Source organism: Lampris incognitus, chromosome 5 (genome assembly GCF_029633865.1).
Source record: "Lampris incognitus isolate fLamInc1 chromosome 5, fLamInc1.hap2, whole genome shotgun sequence".
Lineage (NCBI taxonomy): Eukaryota > Metazoa > Chordata > Actinopteri > Lampriformes > Lampridae > Lampris > Lampris incognitus.
This window is the reverse complement of record NC_079215.1, coordinates 64347217-64370052: the sequence shown is the minus strand read 5'-3', so window position 1 is coordinate 64370052 and position 22836 is coordinate 64347217. Positions and strand designations below refer to the sequence as shown.

The following is a 22836-nucleotide window of genomic DNA, read 5'->3' as shown; positions in this document are numbered from 1 at the left end:
TTGAGACCGGCAAAGGGGTTGTAGCTTTCCGACTGTTGGACCCTCGCGTTGGCTCTGTAGCTTTAAAAGGGATTTGGGGTCAAATTCATAGAAAAGTCCTCCTTGTCAGATCCCTCCAGAGGTCGGGATGGGTTCAGTGGTTACGTAAGCAGACAAATGTGTAGTGGAGCAAAAAAACTGACGTTAAGGACACCACCCTTGGCAAGGAAACAAGCAAAGAAGACTGGCCTGCACACCTTGTAAATGCTCCAAAAGTGCCCCAGGCCTTCAAATACAGTACACACCGTTTGATATGGAGAGGTTATGAAGGGTAAAAGCTTCTGCAAGCAGGCAATCTATAGAAATGATGAGCACACATGCACGTGCACACCTGTCTCTGTCCAGGATGACAGCGTCTCATTTTCTTATAGTAGTCAAGTAGAAGCGCCAACTCAGCACATTTAAAAGCTTATCCAGGGGTGGCAAACTCCAGGCCTCGAGGCCCGCAGTGTCTGCAAGGTATTTGTTGCAACCGTGCACTACACCACCTGATTTAACTCATTAGCTCACCTCCTGGATCAAGGAGGTAAAGGAACTAGTTTAATCAGGTGGTGCAGTGCACGGTTGCAACAAATACCTGCAGACACTGCGGCCCTCGAGGCCTGGAGTTTGACACCCCTGGTTTACACCTTCGACTTTTATTAAATAGATTTTTTTTTTGTCAACTCAGCATCATCACATCCCGTCTGTATGTGTTGAAGAAAAGGAAGACCGTCTTTTGGGAATGACCGAGGGAATAAGATCACTTTCTTCCCCGACTTCATCTTACACACGGTTCAATATCAGGTTTTCCATCTGTGCATGGGATTCAGTTTCTAACCCTTCTGGTACATTTCATGGGACAACAATCAGCAGACACCACAGCCCCCCCCCCCGGGCCATCGCATGTGTTGCACATAATCCCCTACCCTGCCTAGCTCGCACTGCACCCTGCCTACCGAGCTACACTGCACCCTGCCTACTGAGCTACACTGCACCCTGCCTACCGAGCTACACTGCACCCTGCCTACCGAGCTACACTGCACCCTGCCTACCAAGCTACACTGCACCCTGCCTACCGAGCTACACTGCACCCTGCCTACTGGGCTACACTGCACCCTGCCTACCGAGCTACACTGCACCCTGCCTACTGAGCTACACTGCACCCTGCCTACTGAGCTACACTGCACCCTGCCTCCTACCGAGCTACACTGCACCCTGCCTCCTACCGAGCTACACTGCACCCTGCCTACCGAGCTACACTGCTTCCCCTCTCTCCTCGCTCATCAGCGATGCAGGAAGCGTCTGACAGTCATGACAGAGTCCTGAGTCAGCGACAGGGATGCTCCTCTCCATCATTCACCTTTTTATTTTGCAGACTAAACTCAGCCCAGTCTGCAGGGTGAAACACATTTCACTATATATACTCAAGATGGAGGTCTTGTCGAGCGATATATAGGATATGCAGTTGCTCTTGTGGAGCAGGTGAGCTTTATATGAGGATTTGATGGAAGGGAACTTGTACGGAGGGATCATTAACACAGACCCGTTTACTACTAAAGCACCTCGGGGGGGTGGGGGGGGTAAATGGCCTCCATTTGTAAAAGATATTCTTTTTTTCATATTCATCCATCGTTCTTGCTCTTTCGTTCGTTTGCTTTGGTGAACATTTCATTATAAGACGGAACTATTTACAGTTGTCTGTCATGTGCCATTGGCAAGTCTGAAGGTGAGGAGGTGAGGAGAGAATGTCTGTTGTCCAAAAGGGAGGACGAACCAGGTGTGGACACCCCCGAGACTTAAGGAGCTACAGATCAGACCAGCGTCACCAGGGCCATCTCCCCTTTGTTTCCTGTGTCTAGAGGGACATCTTGCAGGACAACGGGACATCTTGCAGGACAATGGGACATCTTACAGGACAATGGGACATCTTACAGGACAATGGGACATCTTACAGGACAATGGGAAACCCTCCCAGGGGACTCACTCACGGTCGTCCCGGACTGTGTGCAGCACCGTGACACGCCGGCAGAGGGTGCTGGGTTGCGTTGTCCCAGAAAACTGCACACTGACCGGGATGACCGACGCACGTACACGCCCATCATCAACAGCCCTCGCGGCTCGCGCCTCCACAAAGCCCCGCAAGTTGCAACGAGCGCAGCCGGAAGTAACCCCGACCACGACGCTTTCCTACAACAATATAAGCCCCCCCACCCCACCCCCCCTTAAAGAGAACATATATATATATATAGCACATCCCTAATACCGACACGTGTCAAACAACAAAGCAGATACTTATAATAGCGAAGCTGCTGTCAAACGTCCACCAGACGGGTCCACTGCGTCGTCGCGCGGGAAACTCTTATTTTGAAACGAATCTATCGGAAGTCCTCGTCCTCCTTGTGTTTGTCTCGGCGGCGGGTCCTCAAATCCCGATTTGGTTTGGAAATAAAACTCAGACGCGTTAACCGTTCGCTGTGCTCGTTGCGATGACGTCACGACTCACCGTCTGGATAGCCGGGTCTTCGCGGTGGTTTGCTGCGTGTCTCTGCCGGGGGGGGGGGGGACAAAGTCCTGGAGACGGACGCGCTTCTGACCCCCCGCTCCGAGTAGGTACCCCGTCTGGCTGCCACTGCGTCCTGAGAGAGAGTGTGGGGGGGGGAGGGGGGGGCTCTGTGTTCTGATGGTGCAGAAATCCAGACCCCTCCCGTAGCCCCACCCTAGGCAACACGACGTGGTAATGAGATATTGATATCGATTTATTGATCTCGTGCAAGCCGCGCGTCTGTTGCATCTGGATTTCTTCCCTCCCGCTGGGTTGTTCTCTTAAACCCCCCCCCCCCACCTTGTTTCATCTTCTAGTGATGCCGATTCGGTTAGTTTGTTGCTCTCTTAACCCCCCCCCCCCGCCACCTTGTTTCATCTTGTAGTGATGCCGATTCGGTTAGTTTGTTGCTCTCTGAGGTCTTGTCCTCGGGGCGCCTTCTCCTCATACAAAGCGCACTGCGCTGCGTCTCACAGCACCACATGTGGCACATAAATAGGCCGGAAGTTTGGGTGGATAATAATAATAATAATAATAATAATGATGATGATAAATGAATCTTATATAGCGCTTTTCTAACACTCAAAGTGGCTTCACAATAAACGGGGTGAAACAAGACGACAGATGAACATAACAGAGACGTACAGGGGTGGATGGGAAGGGGGGGAGGGAGAAGACATACAGGGGTGGATGGGAAGGGGGGGAGGGAGAAAGGGAGAAGACATACAGGGGTGGATGGGAAGGGGGGGAGGGAGAAAGGGAGAAGACATACAGGGGTGGATGGGAAGGGGGGAGGGAGAAAGGGAGAAGACATACAGGGGTGGATGGGAAGGGGGAGGGAGAAGACATACGGGGGGAATGGGAAGGGGGGGGAGAAGACATACAGGGGTGGATGGGAAGGGGGGGAGGGAGAAGACATACAGGGGTGGATGGGAAGGGGGGAGGGAGAAGACATACGGGGGGGATGGGAAGGGGGGAGGGAGAAGACATACAGGGGGGGATGGGAAGGGGGGGAGGCAGAAGACATACAGGAGGGGATGGGAAGGGGGGGGGAGAAGACATATAGGGGTGGATGGGAAGGGGGGGAGGGAGAAGACATATAGGGGTGGATGGGAAGGGGGGAGGGAGAAAACATACAGGGGTGGATGGGAAGGGGGAGGGAGAAGACATACAGGGGTGGATGGGAAGGTGGGGGGGAGAAGACAAACAGGGGTGGATGGGAAGGAGGAGGGAGAAGACATACAGGGGTGGATGGGAAGGGGGGGGAGGGAGGGAGAACACAGGACTCCCCCACTGGAACAGATGGAGCAGGGAAAGAAAAACAAACATCATAAATGACAGATGAGCTCTGAACAGGTGAGTCCCGACCAGTGACCTGAAGGTGGGCAGCCCGCAGCAGCGTCCGGGCAGCTTGGGGAGGGAGTTGGGGAGGGAGTTGGGGGGGGAGTTGGGGGGGGAGTTGGGGAGGGAGTTGAGGGAGGGAGTCGAGGGAGGGAGCAGGTCGAGTGCTCGGTCCTTAGTCTGCCTCAGATTAGGGGTGGATGAGAGGGCGGGGGCACGAGAAGGCAATGGAGAAGAGGACGGATGGATTGATCGATCAATTGATTGATTGATCGATCGATCGATTGATTGATGGGTTTCTCACCTCAACCACAGACAAATGTACAGAAATGAAAGGTTACAAAATGTGAGATGCCAAGTAACTAAAAACAACAACAACAACAACAAAAACAAAACACTCATCTGTGCACTCACACATCTCATCAAGTGACGTGTGAGTGCTGATGGTGGTGCTGATGCTGCAGGACACCTCGCGTCCTGCAGCATCAGCACCACTAGATGGCAGTATATCTCATTCTCTTGATGCATAAGTTATTATTAGTTAGTTATTATACGTTATTATTTAAGGCCAATAAAACAAATAACCAATGAAACGTCACATTATTTTTCACCTTAACGTGTCTCGGGCTTGACAGATAATCCGCCTATCAGGACACTCTTTCACACAACCAATCAGATCAGTTTGGGTCGAGGCTCCTCCGCCGTCTCTCCTCCAGGTCACACGCTTCCCGTCAGGGTTTGGCAGGGAGCACTCAAGCTCAAATTCAAAGTGGAATTTAAAAAAAAAAATCTCCAAGTTGTGTCAGCGGTTCTGATCCAGGACAGGAGGTAGACCGGAAGCACAAGGGAAGAGCAGGGAAACGCGTGCTGCAGCAAATGTACCCCCGAAACAGCTGATCACCCTGTGTCAGTGGTGCACTAAGACAGGGTGTCCCAAGCTGCTCTGCTCCCCCATACGTCACTGACTCGTGCTCCCTGTTGCCAGACGCCTGGACCGGCTGGGGACGCTTTCTAGATGTCAACAGGGCCGTGGTCTCCGTGGTGCTCATCAGCCCCCCGGCCACGTTGGCAGCTTATAGGAAGGAGTGCATTCAACCACAACCAGAAAGTGGTTCATTGTAAAACTCATGCAGTAAAACTCCTATGTGCTATCTATGATTGTTCCAGGAAGAGTGGGGTTGGGGTTGGGGGTGGGGTTGGGGTTGGGGGTGGGGTGGGGGGGTGTAAATGAACTCTGGGAGATTGCTGTGAAACGTCATCCAAAAAAGTTCAGTTGTCAGGATGTGGGAATACTATTGCAGCGCAGCGCCCAGGCAGAGCAGGAGAAGACGTGCATGTGTTACAGCGAAATCTGTGACCCGTCAGATATTATGACCCTGCCCCTCAAAACACCCTATTTCGGCCGGCCCTCAGATGCTAATCCTAATCTTAATTTAACCACACAGAACCCACATCTAGCATCAGATGTCTCCAACCGAATGCTAAAACTTAACTATCTTTAACTTTGTGCCTAAATTTAACCTAATCTAAATTAGCGAGTGTTTTAGTGGAAGGGTGACATAATCTGACGGGTCACAGATTTCGACATAACACCGGATGTGAACCTTGGACACCGCGGTCGGGCCTGGCCTTCGTGGGTGTGCTGACCCGGCTGTTGTTCTATTCTTTGGTAGAATAACCACACGACGTATCGCTTAATAAACTTTACTAAAAGCATCGCAAGGCAGACCGTTAGCTTCCAACATGCTCCGACAGGGCCTCTGCAGCAACGCACAACAACGTTCGAAGAGTCAACCCAACCTACTGTTACGAGTGACCTAAGAATACAGCGCCCTCTAGCGGTTGGCAGTATAGCACTCAATGTAATATAGGGTAACTACATTACTGAACACAACAGCTGTGGAATAGTTAGTTTTTGTTTTAATTTCTTTCCATATAAGATCCAGCTGAACAACAGTTTACCACGACTTCCTCCGGATGACGTCACGATGGCATTTTCACAGGGGACCGAAAAGCCGAGTTTCTGATCATCAACCTTGTTACTTTATAGCTACGTTTTTTCACTCATAAATCTGACATCTTTCATTCGGTGTTCTTTGCAATCTAATATCTGGAATCTCGCCCTGTGTTTGTTTTCTTTAACTACTGACCTTTATGCTCTAAATCCTTACAAACTGCGGAAATTGAAAACTTGTTCTCGTGTTGCAACATAACCTCGGATGACCCCAGCAGCAATGTAAACGCTCCGCGTTCTTTAATCCAATCTAATTTAATTTAATTGTTTCTTTTGTTTTGTTCACGTTATCCTGTGCTTGCCGGCCTCTATTAGACAACGTGCCCGTGAGACGTCTTTGAACTTTCGACGTCCGGACGTCATCGCGCCGTACGCCTTTTTAGCGTATGGCGAGCCGCTACGTCATCACGTCGCGCCGTTTCCGGCACACGCGTGGGTCCGTCCTGAAGCCGTCCGCTGTTCTGGTTTAGAAGGCCAAATAGCGACCGAGTAAGTCTTTAATATCTACACCTTCCGTATTTATCGTGATGCTCGTGTACGTGTGCGACATATAATATAACGGCGTTGCTCGGGGCGACCGTCGGCGGCGCGGCTCGGAAGCGTGAACGCCGGGTTTTATTCGCGCTTGAGCGACCTTACGGGGAAGGTCCTTGAGGTCGGCGGCGTCGGCGTCGGCCGTTAAGCCTCGTAGCGGCTCCGCATCACGCAGGTACCTGCTCTACAATGGCGCTTATAGGGTCCTGGCTACTTAAGCTAGCAACTGACTCGTTAGCACGGTATACTGTGGTGTCGGGGGGGGGGGTTGTTCAAAACCTTGTTTGGCTTTTATCCTGTGGCGGTTCAGCAATGCACCAGCTCTGCATCGGGTTTCTAATAGCAGTTATCAGCAGACATTTGGCCAAGTTCGCTGGCAGCATTCACAACCTCTCCCCCATGTCGCAATGGGTGGAAGCGATCAGCCATCTGCAGGACCCCTCTCAGAACAGAGGGGGTCCTGCCACCCCTCTCAGAACAGAGGGGGTCCTGCCACCCCTCTCAGAACAGAGGGGTCCTGCCACCCCTCTCAGAACAGAGGGGGTCCTGCCACCCCTCTCAGAACAGAGGGGGTCCTGCCACCCCTCTCAGAACAGAGGGGTCCTGCCACCCCTCTCAGAACAGAGGGGGTCCTGCCACCCCTCTCAGAACAGAGGGGTCCTGCCACCCCTCTCAGAACAGAGGGGGTCCTGCCACCCCTCTCAGAACAGAGGGGTCCTGCCACCCCTCTCAGAACAGAGGGGTCCTGCCACCCCTCTCAGAACAGAGGGGGTCCTGCCACCCCTCTCAGAACAGAGGGGGGTCCTGCCTGCCACCTGAACCGCCTCTAGAGCTGAGCTCATGTGATGCTTTGCAGTTGTTTGACTGCGCTTCTCCAGTGGCGTGCTCATGTTCAGCGAGATGTCCTCTGTATTTGCTGGTTCGGGGTCACATGGCGTTTGAATTTGGGACTACATCCATGGCAGGTGTCGCCTAAGTGGGGGAGTGTGAAGGCCCTCTTCACTGCCAGCTTCCCATTGTCAGTAATACGGCTCTGTGATGGGGTCGGGAAGCGGAATTCAACACCTACCCTGGATGTGCTCCCTAACACCAGTTGGCAGAAGCGCCAGCGAGGCCGTCAGTTGTGAGCGTCATCAGCTGATGAGCCATGTGACAGATGAGGTGGTATCTTTAAACAACCTCACTAGAAACTGACAACAAGCCAGCCCTGAATCAGCGTCTGAGCAGGTCAGTAGAAGCAGGGTCGTGTTGTGGACAACTGAGCAGACCCAGACACTCATGAGGCAGGAGGAGGAAACCTAGTGGGAGTTTGATTCATGGGTTCTCATATAGGTGTATGAAAACACAACAGGCGTGATTGGTGTCTTGCTCTTTGCAGTGTGTTTGGTTGCACTGTGCTTAGGTTAGAGGCACAACAAGGAGGTGGGGGTTTTTGTTGAAGTTGTGTGACGCCAGCTCAGCCGGGTTGTGGACTCTCCGCCATCCTTACCCCACGGCTGTGGCTGAATTATTCGCTCGTTTCAGCTTGACCTACATTTCTTTTTCAACCGGTGCAAGTGGCGTTGTGTGACCCCAATGACCCCTGTCCGTCCTGCAGCCTATGCAGCGCAGCGGCCAAGGCCCTCGCGAGAATTCACCAGGCAGACAGCCGCAGTGGTGCTGCCCCCCCCCCAAACCAATATTAATTTTCACATGCAAATGTTTGGGTTTTTCTTTTACACTTGGGTATATATTGGACTCAGGAATATTCCTGGACAGCCTTAAGCAGGATGCACTGGACCACAGTTTGGTGCCACAGCAAAGGGTCTGTCTGAATACTCAAATACTGTAAATGGCAGAGTCCTGTTTTGCATTTTTAATACATTTGCAAAAATTTCTAAAAACCTGTTTTCACGTTGTCTTTACGGGTTATTGGGTGTAGATTTATGGGCAAAATGGCAATTTTACCCATTTAAGATCAAATCTACAACACAATAAAGTGTGTCAAAAAAAGAAAAAGTGAAGCGGTCTGAATACTGTGAGGCCACTGTATTGTGTTATCGTACTGAGAGCTTGTTTGACAGTTGCCTCTGCAAAACGCAGTGTGCTACACACACCTCGCAAGTTGCTGCAAGTCACGTTTTGTATTTCGATAAATTCCTCTGAGCTACATTTATAGGGAACAAAAGGAAATAGGTGACCACAGCACACAAGTGAGCAACAAAAGAGCATCGATAGCAAATAGATCAAAATCCACACAACAAGACACACCGTATTCAAGAAATGCATTAAGATCGTAATTCACATGTTGTGTGTCCTACCTTCTGAAGCGTCCGTCACATAGGGTTAAAAAAGAAATTCACAAGATAATTACTCACATCTCCTCAATTGCTTGCAGTGCACAGCGTTGTGGTATTACAGCGTTCACAACGTTATAAAACACTTGATACAGGAACAAAATGATGGTGAGAGGAAGGGTGTTGTGTGGGCTTATCCAGACTGACTGTCAGTGTGGTGAAGGATGGTTCTCCATCTTTTGCACAGAGACTCTTAAAGGGACATTTCCGCTATTGCTGCTGTTGTTTTGCCAATTGAACTGTTTTATCTGAGTCTGTCTGTCTGTCTGTCTGTCTGTCTGTCTGTCTCTCTCTCTGTCTCTGTGCCCAGAGTGAAAAGGTAATGGCTGCAACGCTGCGTGTGCTGTACTCGGTGTCGAGGCCAGGTAAGACTCCAGGGGCAGATGGATGGAATAATAAACGGGCTTGCCAAATTACCGTCCCCCTGTCTGGCTGCTGTGTCCGCTGTTGTAGCTGAGTGAACTGAATAGTTAATGGACCTCGTTCACTAATGTGTGTGTAGAAGTGTTATTACTTTGTGCACAAATTAAGTGCGCATGCAAAATTACCGTCAGATTCATGACACGTGCACCGGCCAATTTTGTTCACCACCGTGCGTATGTCAGTGAGTCAGAAATAGAGATGCGGGTGTCCGGGTAGTGTAGTGGTCTATTCTGTTGCCTACCAACACGGGGATCGCCGGTTCGAATCCCTGTGTTACCTCTGGCTTGGTCGGGCGTCCCTACAGACACAATTGGGCGTGTCTGTGGGTGGGAAGCCGGATGTGGGTATGTGTCCTGGTCGCTGCACTAGCGCCTCCTCTGGTCGGTCGGGGCGCCTGTTTTGGGTGGGGGGATAGCATGATCCTCCCACGTGTTACGTCCCCCTGGTGAAACTCCTCACTCTCAGGTGAAAAGAAGCAGCTGGTGACTCCACATGCATGGGAGGAGGCATGTGGTAGTCTGCAGCCCTCCCCGGATCGGCAGAGGGGGTGGAGCAGCGACTGGGACGGCTCGGAAGAGTGGGGTAAGAGGCCAAGTATGATTGGGGGGAAAAGGGGAGGGGATAGAGATGACAAATAGAGATGGGCTGGTGACCGGAATCAGGCGGTTTTCAGCTTGATGGGCCATGGCCGCTCAGTCTCGGATATATCTGTTCTGTGCCGGTCACATTTACGATGGTTCATGTTGCGTACACAGTGGCACAGACAATAACGTCACAGCCGGAGCCACTCAGACACTCACACTGTCTCACACACACACATGCTAAAAGATGTCATCGAAAACCGTCGTATACTTGGTAAATCGTGATGGTAACTCGTGATGGTAAACCATGATGGTAAATCAAGCCTCGATTTACCATCTTGGCAATCTGCTTAACTGTGACTTGCCAAGCAATTATTACAGATGGACACAAACAAAACTCATATAAGCCAATGTGAATGACACGTAATGAAATAGTGGGATCTGACCCATATTTTTATAAGCTTAACAGGCATTTTAGAGACGGCCTCATTAGCATAACCATCTTTCCCGGGTCTTGTCTTGTGTAGCTGTGCATTTCTGATGTTAAGACCGAAGGACCAGCCCAGAGTGTTGATGTAAAAGTACCTTCTATCCGTTTCCAGTGCAGCTCTGATGTACCATGTACTGTTCATTTCCTGCAGGTACTTTAACGGCTGGCCAGAATCTGGTGAGGGCATTCAGTGTGTCTGCCCAGAGGGAGGGGTTCAGTAAGTACCCTTACAGTATAGTATACAAGCACACGGCCCTCATTCACAGCTGGCTGCTAAAACGTGATCTGTATATTAGCTGGATAAGGAAACACGCTTGTTAATGCAAGGTGCAGCACGTATTATGATCTGAATGTGAATGGATTCACCAGTCCACCTCCAAAGGTGGTCTGGATCGCATTGTAATCACATCTCCACTAGAAACACCCAGGTATCAATGCAACATAAAATTACTGTATATGATATGTAAAGTATGATAAAGTTAATGGTGTGCAGCTGCACTGGTGAGCCAGCACCGCCGCCCAGGGAAGGTCACCGTTACTCACTTAACCAACTTTGGCATCACTCTCCCACCTCAGTAAACACGTCGCTGCTTTACCATTACAGCGGTTACAACAAACAAGATCGCAGCAGAACACCTTGCTAATGGGTCCGAGTCAGTAAACGATCCTTTCCTTTCCAGGAACATTTGATAGTTTTGTTCTACCAGTGTTCATAACAGCAGCAGACCTTCCATCTTCCCGTCCACTCGTTTCCTTTGCACAGTGCACACAACAGATGAGCTCACAATGCAGACAACAAGGACCCGTACATGTAGTAGATGTGACTGCCTCATTCACTACACAGATTAACAGATCCAGATCCAGATCCTGATCCAGATCCCGTGATAATACCAGGTGTGAATGGGGTCAAACACTCAGACTCTCATAAAGAGGCACCTGATAAGTTACAAATGAACAGCTTCCATACATAAAAATGGAGGTCTACCACAGATCCCCTACTGTCACACCTTCATACTATCACCACTGCTGACACACCTTCATACTATCACAACTACTGTCACACCTTCATACTATCACAACTACTGACACATCTTCATACTATCACAACTACTGACACACCTTCATACTATCACAACTACTGACACACCTTCATACTATCACAACTACTGACACACCTTCATACTATCACAACTACTGTCACACCTTCATACTATCACAACTACTGTCACACCTTCATACTATCACAACTACTGTCACACCTTCATACTATCACAACTACTGTCACACCTTCATACTATCACAACTACTGACACACCTTCATACTATCACAACTACTGTCACAACTTCATACTATCACAACTACTGTCACACCTTCATACTATCACAACTACTGTCACACCTTCATACTATCACAACTACTGACACACCTTCATACTATCACAACTACTGTCACACCTTCATACTATCACAACTGCTGACACACCTTCATACTATCACAACTACTGACACACCTTCATACTATCACAACTACTGACACACCTTCATACTATCACAACTACTGTCACACCTTCATACTATCACAACTGCTGACACACCTTCATACTATCACAACTACTGTCACACCTTCATACTATCACAACTACTGACACACCTTCATACTATCACAACTACTGACACACCTTCATACTATCACAACTACTGTCACACCTTCATACTATCACAACTGCTGACACACCTTCATACTATCACAACTACTGACACACCTTCATACTATCACAACTACTGTCACACCTTCATACTATCACAACTACTGTCACACCTTCATACTATCACAACTACTGACACACCTTCATACTATCACAACTACTGTCACACCTTCATACTATGACAACTACTGTCACACCTTCATACTATCACAACTACTGACACACCTTCATACTATCACAACTACTGACACACCTTCATACTATCACAACTACTGTCACACCTTCATACTATCACAACTGCTGACACACCTTCATACTATCACAACTACTGACACACCTTCATACTATCACAACTACTGACACACCTTCATACTATCACACCTTCATACTATCACACCTTCATACTATCACAACTACTGTCACACCTTCATACTATGACAACTACTGTCACACCTTCATACTATCACAACTACTGACACACCTTCATACTATCACAACTACTGTCACACCTTCATACTATCACAACTACTGTCACACCTTCATACTATCACAACTGCTGACACACCTTCATACTATCACAACTACTGTCACACCTTCATACTATCACAACTGCTGACACACCTTCATACTATCACAACTACTGTCACACCTTCATACTATCACAACTACTGTCACACCTTCATACTATCACAACTACTGTCACACCTTCATACTATCACAACTACTGACACACCTTCATACTATCACAACTACTGTCACACCTTCATACTATCACAACTACTGTCACACCTTCATACTATCACAACTACTGACACACCTTCATACTATCACAACTACTGTCACACCTTCATACTATCACAACTACTGTCACACCTTCATACTATCACAACTACTGTCACACCTTCATACTATCACAACTACTGACACACCTTCATACTATCACAACTACTGACACACCTTCATACTATCACAACTACTGACACACCTTCATACTATCACACCTTCATACTATCACACCTTCATACTATCACAACTACTGTCACACCTTCATACTATCACAACTACTGACACACCTTCATACTATCACAACTACTGTCACACCTTCATACTATCACAACTACTGTCACACCTTCATACTATCACAACTACTGTCACACCTTCATACTATCACAACTACTGACACACCTTCATACTATCACAACTACTGACACACCTTCATACTATCACAACTACTGACACACCTTCATACTATCACACCTTCATACTATCACACCTTCATACTATCACAACTACTGTCACACCTTCATACTATCACAACTACTGACACACCTTCATACTATCACAACTGCTGACACACCTTCATACTATCACAACTACTGTCACACCTTCATACTATGACAACTACTGACACACCTTCATACTATAACAACTACTGACACACCTTCATACTATCACAACTACTGACACACCTTCATACTATCACAACTACTGACACACCTTCATACTATCACAACTACTGTCACACCTTCATACTATCACAACTACTGTCACACCTTCATACTATCACAACTACTGTCACACCTTCATACTATCACAACTGCTGACACACCTTCATACTATCACAACTACTGACACACCTTCATACTATCACAACTACTGACACACCTTCATACTATGACAACTACTGACACACCTTCATACTATCACAACTACTGACACACCTTCATACTATCACAACTACTGTCACACCTTCATACTATCACACCTTCATACTATCACAACTACTGTCACACCTTCATACTATCACAACTACTGACACACCTTCATACTATCACAACTACTGACACACCTTCATACTATCACAACTACTGACACACCTTCATACTATCACAACTACTGACACACCTTCATACTATCACAACTACTGTCACACCTTCATACTATCACAACTACTGTCACACCTTCATACTATCACAACTACTGTCACACCTTCATACTATCACAACTACTGACACACCTTCATACTATCACAACTACTGACACACCTTCATACTATCACAACTACTGACACACCATACTATCACAACTACTGACACACCTTCATACTATCACAACTACTGACACACCTTCATACTATCACAACTACTGACACACCTTCATACTATCACAACTACTGACACACCTTCATACTATCACAACTACTGTCACACCTTCATACTATCACAACTACTGTCACACCTTCATACTATCACAACTACTGACACACCTTCATACTATCACAACTACTGACACACCTTCATACTATCACCACTGCTGACACACCTTCATACTATCACAACTACTGTCACACCTTCATACTATCACAACTGCTGTCACACCTTCATACTATCACAACTACTGACACACCTTCATACTATCACAACTACTGACACACCTTCATACTATCACAACTACTGACACACCATACTATCACAACTACTGTCACACCTTCATACTATCACAACTACTGACACACCTTCATACTATCACAACTACTGACACACCTTCATACTATCACAACTACTGTCACACCTTCATACTATCACAACTACTGACACACCTTCATACTATCACAACTACTGACACACCTTCATACTATCACAACTACTGACACACCTTCATACTATCACAACTACTGTCACACCTTCATACTATCACAACTACTGACACACCTTCATACTATCACAACTTCATACTATCACAACTACTGTCACACCTTCATACTATCACAACTACTGACACACCTTCATACTATCACAACTGCTGACACACCTTCATACTATCACAACTACTGACACACCTTCATACTATCACAACTACTGACACACCTTCATACTATCACAACTACTGTCACACCTTCATACTATCACAACTACTGTCACAACTTAAAATGCTTTCCATCTCTTTGTCTGTAGAATATGTGAATGCCCAGGAGCTTTCTACAGACATGAAGTCCATCACAGACAGGGCCGCTCAGACGCTGCTGTGGACGGAGCTCGCCAGAGGTCAGTTCCAACAATCCAGCCTTCACCCCTGACCCCTCCCTCCTATACCCTGATATAGTTTGGGAACGGGTAATAACTAGTCCTTCACTGGGATTTCTCTACTGTGTAAACTACGCTGCTGGCTTCAGACCTGGGGCTTAAGACCCTCCATAAGGGATCACAGATGGGATATCAGGCAGAGGACTGACAGATGAGCTGTGATACGGGGATCTTGGAGTCTTGGATGGCAAGTTTTCTCTTTTAGAAACACTAAAGCTGATGTGGGTGAAGTCCACCTGTGCTGTCCCAGACAAACACAGTACATCTGAATGATATCTGTGCCAGACTAGACTGGCTGGGTAGAATTGTTATTGTGACAAGATGCGTAAATTCAAATTCGCATACAAACAGGTGGATGGGGGCATCCGGGTAGCGTGGCGGTCTATTCCGTTGCCTACCGACACGGGGATCGCTGCTTCGAATCCCTGTGTTCCCTCCGGCTTGGTTGGGCGTCCCTACAGACACAATTGGCCGTGTCTGCGGGTGGGAAGCCGGATGTGGGTATGTGTCCTGGTCGCTGCACTAGCGCCTCCTCTGGTTGGTCAGGGCGCCTGTTCAGGGGGGAATAGCGTGATCCTCCCACGTGCTACGTCCCCCTGGCAAAAACTCCTCACTGTCATTGTTGCCCAGATGAGCCACTCCTGACTCTCCAAACCAGGAGGAAACCCAGACCCACCAGGTCTTGTGTGACCTGAGCGTCGAGTCCTAAACCGGTGTTAGCTCCTGGCAGGAGATTGCTTCTTCATCATCAAGGTGACGCCAGGGATGGCGGCCTTGGTACAGCGCTCTCTAGTTCTGTCTGTTTTTGTTTAGTGTCTGTGTGGCCGGTGATTCAAACCCCATTACTTTCATAAGAGTACAACTGCTTAATGTTCCCCCAGACAACACTCTGTATAGTAGCGGCACATGCTTGCCTCCAGCGTCCTGATGTTGTTCCTTTTATTTCTTCTCTTTTTTTGTTTGAGTGACGTCTGCAAGTACTACAAGCTGCCATGTACCGGAGTCCAGTTCCTCGTGTGTGTAGGCACACTGGGCCAATAAAGTGGATTCTGATTCTATGACAAGATGTGTTGTGTCGCCATGGCTCAAATGAGAATCAACTTGGACAGGAACACTATTATGAACTTCCTGCTACAACTACTGCTACTTTTGGCTGCTCCCGTTAGGGGTCGCCATCCGTTTCCATCTCTTCCTGTCCTCTGCATCTTCCTCTGTCACACCAGCCACCTGCATGTCCTCCCTTACCACCTCCATAAACCTCCTCTTTGGCCTTCCTCTTCTCCTCCTCCCTGGCAGCTCCATACTCAGCATCCTTCTCCCAATATACCCAGCATCTCTCCTCCACACATGTCCACACCATCTCCATCTTGTCTCTCTTGCTTTGTCTCCAAACCGTCCAACCTGAGCTGTCCCTCTAATATACTCGTTCCTAATCCTGTCCTTCTTCATCACTCCCAATGAAAATCTTATCATCTTCACCTCCGCCACCTCCAGCTCCACCTCCTGTCTTTTCATCACTGTCTCCAAACCATACAACATAGCTGGTCTCACTACCATCTTGTAAACCGTCCCTTTAACTCTTGCTGGTACCTTCTGTCACACATCACTCCTGACACTCTTCTCCACCCACTCCACCCTGCCTGCACTCTCTTCTTCACCTCTCTTCTGCACTCCCCGTTACTTTGGACAGTTGAGCCCAAGAATTTAAACTCCTATGCCTTCGTCACCTCCATTCTTTGCATCCTCACCATTCCACTGTCCTCTCTCTCTCATTCACGCATAGGTATTCTGTCTTGCTCCTACTGACTTTCATTCCTCTTCTCTCCAGTGCATACCTCCACCTCTCCTCCACCTGCACCCTACTCTCGCTACAGATCACAATGTCATCCACAAACATTATGGTCCACAGAGACTCCTGCCTGATCTCTTATATATATATATATATATATATATATATATATATATATATATATATATATATATATATATATATATATACACTAATAGAACACTATTATGAACTGTAGTGGTTGATTTCACATTTTGATTGCATGCTGTGGTATGACTCCTTTTGTCGTCGTGTGTTGTCTGGTATCAGCATTACATGAACCATTGAAATGTTTTCCCATTGGCTCTTGGCGTCGTGGCGTGCTGTCTGTAACCCCCTGCTTTATGCATCCATCTGTGGTGTCATGGAAGGCTGCTTAGCAAAAACCTTGCATTCGTTCTGCAGGTCTGGGCATGACGATGAGCTACCTGTTCAGAGAGCCTGCCACCATCAACTACCCGTTTGAGAAGGGACCCCTGTCTCCACGCTTCAGAGGGGAGCACGCCCTGCGCAGGTGAGGCCCCACAGCACCCTCTGCAGGGGGGAAAGGGAAGGTGGACGGGTAGTGAGTTGCTGAAAGTTAAAAATTGTACGGAAGAGCCTTTTTTTTGGGGGGGGGGGGGGTTGTTCTCCATTTCTCTCCCCAATTGTATCCGGCCAATTACCCCACTCTTCCGAGCCGTCCCGGTCGCTGCTCCACCCCCTCTGCTGATCCGGGGAGGTGCTGCAGACTACCACATGCCTCCTCTGATACATGTGGAGTCGCCAGCCGCTTCTTTTCACCTGACAGTGAGGAGTTTCACCAGGGGGACGTAGCGCGTGGGAGGATCACGCTACCCCCCCCCCCCCTGAACAGGTGCCCGACCACCCAGACGAGGCGCTAGTGCGGCGAACAGGTCACATACCCACATCCGGCTTCCCACCTGCAGACATGGCCAACTGTCTGTAGGGACGGAGGTAACACAGGGATTCGAACTGGCGATCCCCTTGTTGGTAGGAGAGCCTTTTTTTTAATGCATACGTTTATTTAAATAGACCCACGAAGCAGCAGTACGAGCACCGCAAACTCCCACCATTTCACATTTGTCCAAACACCAGGAAATGGTGGGGTGGGGTTAAGTGAGGGGCAGTAGTGTGATTTGACTGACAGTCAGTAATAACCGGACCGTTGGTGAACGCGGGCGTCTGTGATGTTGGCTAGCTGAAGTTTGGTGGTAGAAGCTAACGTGTTGTCTTTCCATCCCACTCCCATTCGTTTATGGGATATTTTGGTCTGGAAGAGATTAACATCATCATAAACCCAACGATGAAATAAATTCTTTTGTAGATCAATTTGTTTTTAGATTTACACATCATAGTGTTAAACAGTCCAGAATAAAAGGTAACAGGAATGAGAATTTATTTCCTCGTTTCTTTAATGGATGGGTTCGAGCGGGAAAGCGTCGCTGAAACCTGCCTGTCCGTCCACATGTGTTGATGCTCGTTTTGAATTTGCACAAAGAAAACCTTGAACGGAAACGACCGAAATCTGGAAAAATCAAAATGCTTAAATATCGCAAAAAAACCCCTGTCACACTTGAGTTGGACAAGCTGGTGAGTCGATCAAGTGCAGTGAAGGGTAATTAACGGAAAGACGTCTTTGGGACAGACGGTGAGGTGAAGGGTGGCGCGCTTCATTCAGCTGGTTAGTGAACCGCCTCCCAGACGGTGGGACTTGACTGTGGTCGGCCATGTCAGTACATAAACCACGTCATGTGGTCTCCAGCATCTCTGGGCCGCATGCAGATGTACAGCTGATGAAGGGTTACGACCGCCCTCACAACAGGAAGTCATTCTACTTGACCTCGCTCCATTTTTATCGGCTGCGCTCTTTTGATGATGTCATCTTGTTGAGCCGCCTTCAGTAGTTGATGGAAACGGATTCAAAACTTTTTCTTTTTTTGGCCGACTGTTGAAATTTGCTTAAAGTTTGCGCAATATGTGTAGTGGTCTATTCTGTTGCCTACCAACATGGGGATCGCTGGTTCGAATCACCACGGTACCTCCGGCTTGGTCTGGTGTCCCTACAGACACAACTGGCCTTGTCTGCGGATGGGAAGCCGGACGTGGGTGTGTGTCCTGGGGGGGTGGAGCAGCGACCGGGACGGCTCGGGAGAGTGGGGTGATTGGCCGGATACAACTGGGGAGAAAAAGGGGGGAAAATACAAAAAAATGGTTTGTGCACCATGTGGATGGAAACACCACTGACTCGGTGTGGGTTTGGTCTGACGTGGCCTCTGTGATGTTGCAGATATCCGTCAGGAGAGGAGCGCTGCATTGCCTGCAAGCTGTGTGAGGCCATCTGCCCCGCCCAGGTTTGTCCAAACACACCGTTCCCGGTTTTCGTCCTCCCAGTTACACATGCACAATGTTGGCAGACAGATTCAGCATCCCCGAGACTTTTCCAGCCTCGTCACATGAACCGCACTTCCTGTTTCCACGCTGAACAAAGCCCTCCCCGCCGTTTCTCCCACTCAGGCCATCACCATCGAAGCCGAGCCTCGTGCCGACGGCAGCAGGAGGACAAGTCGTTACGACATCGACATGACCAAGTGCATCTACTGTGGCTTCTGCCAGGAGGCCTGCCCTGTGGACGCCATCGTAGAGGTGTGTAGTAGCGTCACGCGCTTCCTTCCATTAGCCATTAGGTGGCCACACAGGTGAATGTAGACTGGATGATACCGACCAAATCCAGCACGGTGATATTTTTGACTAAACATCTAAAGAATGATAACACGGCATTCTGCTGATGACTACTGGTGCTTTGGTAAGATGTTTACACACAGGGACATGTGGAGACGTTATGTTTAGTAACGTGGACGTGGTGACCAAGCGGGAAGAGACGGTCACTGTTCGTTTCACTCAGCTAGAACAGTAAACTTCAGAAAACTGTCTCACTTTAGCGTAAGAAAAGAAAGAAAGCCGGGCGTCCGGGTGGCGTTGCGGTCTATTCCGCTGCCTACCAACAGGGGGATCGGTGGTTCCAGTCCCCGTGTTACCTCTGGCTCAGTCGGGCGTCCCCACAGACACAATTGGCCGTGTCTGCGGGTGGGAAGCCGGACGTGGATATGTGTCCTGGTCGCTGCACTAGCGCCTCCTCTGGTCGGTCGGGGTGTCTGTTCAAGGAGGGGGGGGTGACAGCGTGATCCTCCCACATGCTACGCCCCCCTGGCGAAACTCCTCACTGTCAGGTGAAAAGAAGCAGCCGGTGACTCCACATGTATGGGAGGAGGCCTGGGGTAGTCTGCAGCCCTCCCCGGATCGGCAGAGGGGGTGGAGAGCAGAGACCGGGACGACTCGGAAAAGTGGGGTAATTGGCCGGATACAGTTGGGGAGGAAAAGGGGGGGGGGGAGAAAAGAAAGCCAGAACTGATCTACACAGCGCCTGTTCATCTCATTTCTGCTGTTTTGGTCAGACGTCTTGAACCAGGGAACGGCAACATGGTCCAGAAAGGTCCGGTGTGGGTGCAGGTCTTTGTTCCAACCAAGCAGTTACACACCTGAGTCTACAAATCAAGGTCCTTAGCAAAGACTATTGGTTGACTGCTTGGTTGGAACAAAGACCTGCACCCACGCCGGACTGTTCTGGACCATGTTGCCCGTCCCTGTCCAAAATGTTGTTTGCTTTATTTTCTGAGGCATACTGACTTGATGGCAGGATGCGTCACGTTTCTTGTTTCACCCATATTGTCACCGTACTCCACATAGCCATGTCGGTGCATGCATTGGAGACTGTGCCTTTCAGACCAGGGCCTTTAAACTACATCGCCAGAACCCAAACCCCACATCAGATCTCGTCTCATGTCCTCGTACCCATGTTGGAGCCACATATCGCCCAGCTGTTTTCGAATGTTGTCTCATTTTGGCCTTGACTGAGGTTCTCTTTCCGTCTCTTCCCCCTTTTTTCTGTCTCCCTCCCTCATTCCTCTTGTTCCTCCTCTCTCCCCGTTGCTCATCAGGGTCCTAACTTTGAGTTCTCAACTGAAACTCACGATGAGTTGCTCTACAACAAGGAGAAGCTACTCAACAACGGAGACAAGTGGGAGGCCGAGATCGCCGCCAACATACAGGCTGATTACCTGTACCGATAGGCAACACACACACACACTGTACAGACACCCTCTAACTCAGCATCCGATGTGCACACACACACACACACCTCCTACTGTACATAACACCGTCTCCTTCCCTGCCTCAACTGTGCTGGATGCCCCCCCTTATTTTGGTCAAACACCATTGTTGTGATTTGAAAACAATCACCCCGAGATACCAATTATGTGACTACGATGTGCGTCCTTTTTGAAAGGAAATACTATGCTGCCCGTAACGGGTCAGGTAAATGCCGTTGGGTCAGTTGCAGAACTCGCCTCTACAGATCTGATGAGGTGCCCTGTTTGGAGTCTGGACTAAATAAAAATGTATTTCTCCATTTACCCTTTAGTCACTTGCAATTCCGTTTCACTGTTTTTCCACATTTTTCTTCTCACCCAGATGTCTGGCGTGTTGACAAATGGCTTTTAGGGAGTTGAGGCAGATTTGGAGACTTTTCATTGTCATGACTGTTGGTTGCCAAGACCTGCAGAGTCCACATGTTTTAGTAGGAGCTTGTTGTTGGCAAGAGAATTGTGCAAAAGGTTAAATACTTGTGTACTTTGAGTGATCAAGAAAATAAATTAATGTTCCGTTGTAAGTTTTCAGACATTCAGTGATGCATTTTTTTTTGTACCGGGCGTAAATGCAGAGAAATCAAATTCAAGGTTCATTCAAAATTGAAATTTTTTTGTGTGTTTGGACGTAGAAGTAAAGCTGGAAGTTATCTCACAGAGAGCAACACAAGTATTTATCTCCATCAAACCATCACTGAAGTTGTATTTCATGAACTGGAAGGTTATCAGTTGTAACACACATACAAGGCTCAGCGTTTTCACCAAAATATACCCAGATTTTTAAATGGATTTTATGTTTCCACGGACCCAAAGGCTGTTCCTGTTCGTGTGAGGTTATGTAACAGTGTCCTCTTGTGGCGAAATTCGGCGTGTTGGATGGCTTTGGAAAATAAAAACCGAAAACGCTGAGCCTTGAACACATGTAACAGTTGAGTCCTTCAAATCTTTGCAAGTTTTGTGGGAATCGAACATTTACAGCAACCCTGAATCCAAACCACAACAAGTTAACATGTATATATTTGCAAAACACCTTAGAAATGCAACTGTGTGCTAATTTTAATACAAAACAGCTTTAAGACAAATGTGATCGTAATTCCCCAACGGAGGAAGGCCTGTACATTTGTTGTCGACTCACTTTTTTGTCCCTTGAGTTGTGCTGGCAAGTGGACTCCAATACCTCTTCTGACACCGTCTGTGCATTTCTGTCTGACAGTAGCGATGACTTGAGGCCCAATACCCTTCAGCTAATAAAGATTTGGTTTCAACCGAACATTACCAGTAGATAAATTCTGGTTTTGGGAAATATATCTGAAACACTCAACAATATGACAACTGCCAAAACAAATGTTACTTTAAATCTGGGAACATCCATAACTCTTTTATCTCCAAACCAACTGAAGAGGCCGTTTTCCCCAAACACTCCATAGTCATGACCACGGATGAGAAGACAAAATTTGTCGTTTGTTCATTTGGGATGTCTGGGTAAGGTCTAGGATCCTTTAGTTCAAAGCTGGGACACGTACTGACAGAAGTTTCTTGGACTATTATGTGCACAACTTTGTCAGGCCTTAGAATTAGGTCAGTCCTGTTTATTCTCAAGTCATTTGTTCCCCCATCACATCCCAGCAGAAGAGCTTGCTCCTACAGTGAGGAGGTGAAAGGGTGTTGATTGACAGGTCCTTCTGGGTGAGTCTTGTCTGGCAGAGCGTGATGAAGGTGGAATCTTCACAGA

General features: G+C 48.2%; 2 protein-coding genes across 3 annotated transcripts in view; one reads left to right on the top strand and one right to left on the bottom strand.

Annotated features, from left to right (window-relative positions):
• LOC130112282 (adipose-secreted signaling protein homolog) overlaps window positions 1–8849 on the bottom strand; it is a 22440-nt gene extending 13591 nt beyond the window's left edge. The window contains exon 1 of the mRNA XM_056279579.1: window positions 8810–8849. The gene's annotated coding sequence lies outside the window, so the exon portion shown is untranslated. The remainder of the gene's footprint in view (window positions 1–8809) is intronic.
• Window positions 6341–22836, top strand: LOC130112281 (NADH dehydrogenase [ubiquinone] iron-sulfur protein 8, mitochondrial-like). Of its 2 annotated transcripts, none has more exons than XM_056279577.1 (8): window positions 6341–6407; window positions 9099–9153; window positions 10434–10499; window positions 14943–15032; window positions 17305–17413; window positions 19190–19253; window positions 19417–19545; window positions 20898–22836. In XM_056279577.1, exons 2-8 carry the CDS (start codon window positions 9111–9113, stop codon window positions 21027–21029), a joined length of 633 nt encoding a protein of 210 aa, XP_056135552.1. In that variant the 5' UTR covers window positions 6341–6407; window positions 9099–9110; the 3' UTR covers window positions 21030–22836. The 2 variants fall into 2 exon arrangements, with proteins under 2 accessions (XP_056135552.1, XP_056135553.1); XM_056279578.1 differs by lacking the exon at window positions 6341–6407 and adding an exon at window positions 6508–6627.

Coding starts and splice junctions, on each gene's coding strand:
- LOC130112281 (XM_056279577.1), top strand. CDS start 9,111: ATGGCTGCAACGCTGCGTGTGCTGTACTCGGTGTCGAGGCCAG. Junction 9,154..10,433: donor GTACTCGGTGTCGAGGCCAG/GTAAGACTCCAG, acceptor CATTTCCTGCAG/GTACTTTAACGGCTGGCCAG. Junction 10,500..14,942: donor TGCCCAGAGGGAGGGGTTCA/GTAAGTACCCTT, acceptor CTTTGTCTGTAG/AATATGTGAATGCCCAGGAG.